This window comes from Neophocaena asiaeorientalis, unplaced genomic scaffold (assembly GCF_003031525.2).
Source record: "Neophocaena asiaeorientalis asiaeorientalis breed wild unplaced genomic scaffold, Neophocaena_asiaeorientalis_V1.1 scaffold424, whole genome shotgun sequence".
Taxonomy (NCBI): Eukaryota; Metazoa; Chordata; class Mammalia; order Artiodactyla; family Phocoenidae; genus Neophocaena; species Neophocaena asiaeorientalis.
The window spans coordinates 1,135,186-1,139,432 of record NW_020174430.1 but is presented as its reverse complement, the minus strand read 5'-3'; the positions used below and the strand labels follow the sequence as shown (position 1 = coordinate 1,139,432).

Here is a 4,247-nt window from a genome sequence, read left to right as displayed (position 1 = left end):
TCTGTTCTGGCAGCAGCCAGCATCAAATCAATATCCTCACAGCCTGGGAGGGAGGATGAAGTCCCAGCCATGCTGCTCGGACGCTCTCTCCCCCACCTGCAAACCAACCGCACAGCAGAGCCGACTCAGAGAGTCTGCGAATCATCAACAGCACACTGTACAATTCCTGGGTCGACTGTAGGCAAATCAATAGCAAGCTCTTACCTTGAAAGAGAAACAGAGCAGCCAGCGCTGTGAAGATTGCCCAAGAGATAGAATTGTGCATTTTTGCCTGGATGGTTTTCATGATTTTTTTTTTCTTCTTTTTCTTCTTTTTTGTCAGGTTCGGGGTTTTTCTTTCTTTCTTTCTTTCCTGACAGATTGCGTTGCTCTCGAGCTGGTGGAAGGAGATTTAAATCCACTGTTTTGCTGAAGGACACCACAAGAAAGCCAAGGATGGGAGAGAGTGTGACTTCTCAGTAATTATCTCTCCTCATACTCTGGCACTGAGACACCTCGTACAATCTGGCCCTGGACAGCCCTCCTACAAGCTGCAATCATTGGTTCTAATCCAAGGATTGACAGAGCTACAACACACGCCCGCGGGTACGCGCGGGCGCACGCACGCGCGCGCGCACACACACACACACACACACACACACTCAGAAATCATTTACTGGGCAAATCAGGCTAGCTGATTAAAGAGACAGGAGCCTGGAGAGATGGTATGATAAATGCCACTTTGCCCCGTCTATATTACTTTCATTTTTTAAACTGACAGTCTCAGAACCCCAAGCATCAAAAAATCCCTTTCCTTCTGGCATTCCCTGGCCTCCTGAACTCAGATTCCCTTTACACTGGAAAAATCCCGCAGCCAGCAACCGATTACGGGAAATTTTAAAGGGACATTTTCAAGCTTGGTGAAACTTGCAAAGATGAGTCAGATTTCATTTGTTGGTACTTATTTTCCTCTCCGATGAAAATATCATTCAATAACAATTTTTTTCCCTCTCTCTCTCTCATCTTTCACCTTTTCCAATCAACCTCCTACTCTGTTGCTTTGAAAATAATAAATAACTTTCTATTTTCTTCTCCTGTCACTCCTGTTTCAGAATATCTGTATTACTCCTATATTTCATTCACTAAGTTTATTTCCTGAAGTCATCCATGTGTGTATGATGCCATGAAAAGAGACGGGGCTTCTGAGATTTGAGAAGAACTGCAGTCCGAATATGGAGAAGATTCTCCAAAAGGGAACAAGGGGTGAGTTTATTCTACATGCCTCAGTCAATCCACTTTCACTAAGATAAATAATGTAAGTGCTTGTGGTTTATTTAAACTGCAGCAAGATAGACTTAGGTTAGACACACTGAAGGACTTCCTGAGTATAGACTTTGTGTGTGGTTACAAAATGTCCTCAGAGAGTTGCAGACACGCATCTCCTTGATGGTGGGTAAGAATATAACTCTGACAGAAATAATCTAATGGATGTGATGACTTTTTGAGAGATCTGCTAACTCTAAGGTCCTGAAAACTGATGATCTAATTTGTGGTTTTCTCTTACGGGAAGCAAGTTATGTGATGCAAACAAAAATTCTGGAAAACTTAGCCTGTTCACGGCACCTTCCTTAGCTGATTCTGACACATGCATACCATCATGATGCCTCAACACACACATTTTTGAAGTATTTCTTCCAGAGTTCCACAGTAATTATTATACTTCTTGTAACCCCCATAATAATTTGAATGTACATATCCTTGAACTGCATAGAACAAAAGTACTTGCTGGGTGCACAGGTGAACTGGAAGCAGCAGTGCCATTTTGCACAAGCCTCAGAGGCGTCACTCACCTTGTGCTGTGCATGAAGGAGAGAGGCGCCCCCTGCAGGTGTGCAGCCCCGTGACTTAAGTGGAAGGAGCAGTGGGGTCTGGGGACCTGGATCCCAGTTGCAGCTCCACACAAACCAAGGGACCGTGAGCACGTCGTTTTATTTCTGTGAACCGTGGCCTTTCGTCTGTACAGTTAAAGGGCTGTGTCTCAAGTCTCTTTTTATTTTAAAGGCTTTCTATGCTAACTTTTTGTTTTCTGCCACTGCGTTCTAATTCACACATCCACCAAAATGCCCTTGATGTTCTGATCTCCCAAGGGACAAGCATTTTATCTCTAGACTGGTCTCCTTGTGCAGTGCTCCACAGAGTGACACGTGCAGTTGGATGCTCCGGAGTGGCTTTGGCCACAGTAATAACCGCCCAGCACAGAAGACAGAAGGCACGGTGGATTCCTCTACTGCCACTTCACTGCTCTCCAGAGTGACGAGGAAGACAGCGGGTCACCGGTAAGCCTTTCATCCCTACCTGAAGAGACAGAGACCAACATGTACAAGTGTCCTCACCCGGACCTGCAACAAATCTGTACATTCACCAATTTCTTTTAAGCATCCATAGGCGTGCCCACAGTAATAAACTAATCATTCTAGTCGACATTTATTGAGCATTTGCTACGTACCAGGCATGAGAGCCAGTGTTCCGCATGCATTTTTCTCTTTAAATTCTCACAACCTACGAAGTGGTACACTTATCATCCCCATTTTACAGATGAGGGCATTGAGGCTCAAGGAAAACTTGTCCACAGCCGGTCAGCAGTGGAGCCAGGATGTGATGTGAACCTGAGCATTTGTCTCTCAGACCAACCTCTAAAATACCATCCTATGCTAACTACCATAAGGGACTCAAATAGGTATCAGACAGTCTTACGTATAACCCCTTTGCTATTGTTTTCGTTTTGTTTTTTAATTTTTATTGGAGTATAGTTGCTTTACAATGTTGTGTTAGTTTCTGCTGTACAGCAAAGTGAATCAGCTATACGTATACATATATCCCCTTTTTTGGATTTCCCTCCCATTTAGGTCATCACAGAGCATTGAGTATAGTTCCCTGTGCTATACAGTAGGTTCTCATTAGTTATCTATTTTATATATAGTATCAGTCGTGTATATATGTCAATCCTAATCCCCCAGTTCATCCCACACACCCCCTTTCCCCCTTGGTATCCATACATTTGTTCTCTATGTCTCTGTCTCTATTTCTGCTTTGTAAATGAGATCGTCTATACCAATATTTCAGATTCCACATATATGCATTAATATACGATTTTTGTTTTTCTCTTTCTGACTTACTCACTCTGTATGACAGACTCTAGGTCCATCCACATCTCTACAAACGACCCAATTTCATTCCTTTTTATGGCTGAGTAATATTCCATTGTATATACACATCTTCTTTATACATCCCTTTGCTATTAATAGCCTATGTTAATAGCCTAGCTATTAAAAATTATATGAAACAACACATACATCCATAGAGAGCATATAGAAAACCCATGCATTACGTTTAGTAATAACTGAGTTGCAAATGGTTGGTGTAGATAATTAGTAATTTTATCTGAATGCAAGGAAGTGGTAGACGGGCATTTTCTACGATAGTTTTAAAAAGTGCTCTGGAGATGGTGAGAGTCATGCTATACCTTGAAAGTGAGGTAGAGACCAGATCTAAAGCAGAGGGAAGAATGCACAGTCAAGCGATACCATAAATCAAAACTGGAGGATGGAAATACACCACCCAACTCTGGGGCTCTTGAAAGCTGTTTGACAGCCCTGACCTTGCCCTGCTATGTTGCAATAAAGTTTTTAAAAGATTTTAAAAAATGAACCCTGGCACAGATTCTGATCCATCTTAGTTACCCTCTGCGCACAGATGATGTAACCGTGGCTGACACACACGGGCACGCTCAACAGACACTCGTCGTGGTCAGCACGGCTTGTTGACCGCGCGCACAGGCTGGGCTGCATCCAGCTGGTTCAGATCCCTGGGACCTCGGGACCTTGGCTGAGCCATCTCAACTCCACGTCTGAAATGAGGACACTAGCTATAACTCATGCCCACCATCACCATACATCGTAACCATCAGCTAGTCTTCATTTGTTTTACCGTTTTGGTCAAATGGAGACTGAAGTGGTCTGCTACGCGTCCTAGGGAGGAGCTCTCAGCGCTTGTGAACCAATCTCCTGGGGCGCTTCATTCCAGAATCGCACTTCCTGCGTTCACCAAGGTGAAATCTCTCCTTAGGGACTGTCAAACCGAAAGTCTAATTTGGACTCCGAGTACTGCTCAGTGCTAAGCTATCTGGAGAGCTATGTCTCTTTCAATGCTGGAATTTACCATGGAGTAAAATTCTCCAGCGGCCTGCATGTTTCACAGAAGCACACAGT

General features: G+C 43.7%; 1 protein-coding gene across 1 annotated transcript in view; it reads right to left on the bottom strand.

The window, feature by feature from the left end:
- Positions 1-545, bottom strand: part of NTM (neurotrimin) — a 917,312-nt gene extending 916,767 nt beyond the window's left edge. The window contains exon 1 of the mRNA XM_024756859.1: positions 205-545. Within this exon, the coding sequence (XP_024612627.1) occupies positions 205-286 (82 nt within the window). The 5' untranslated portion in view covers positions 287-545. The remainder of the gene's footprint in view (positions 1-204) is intronic.
- Positions 546-4,247: the final 3,702 nt, after the last annotated feature.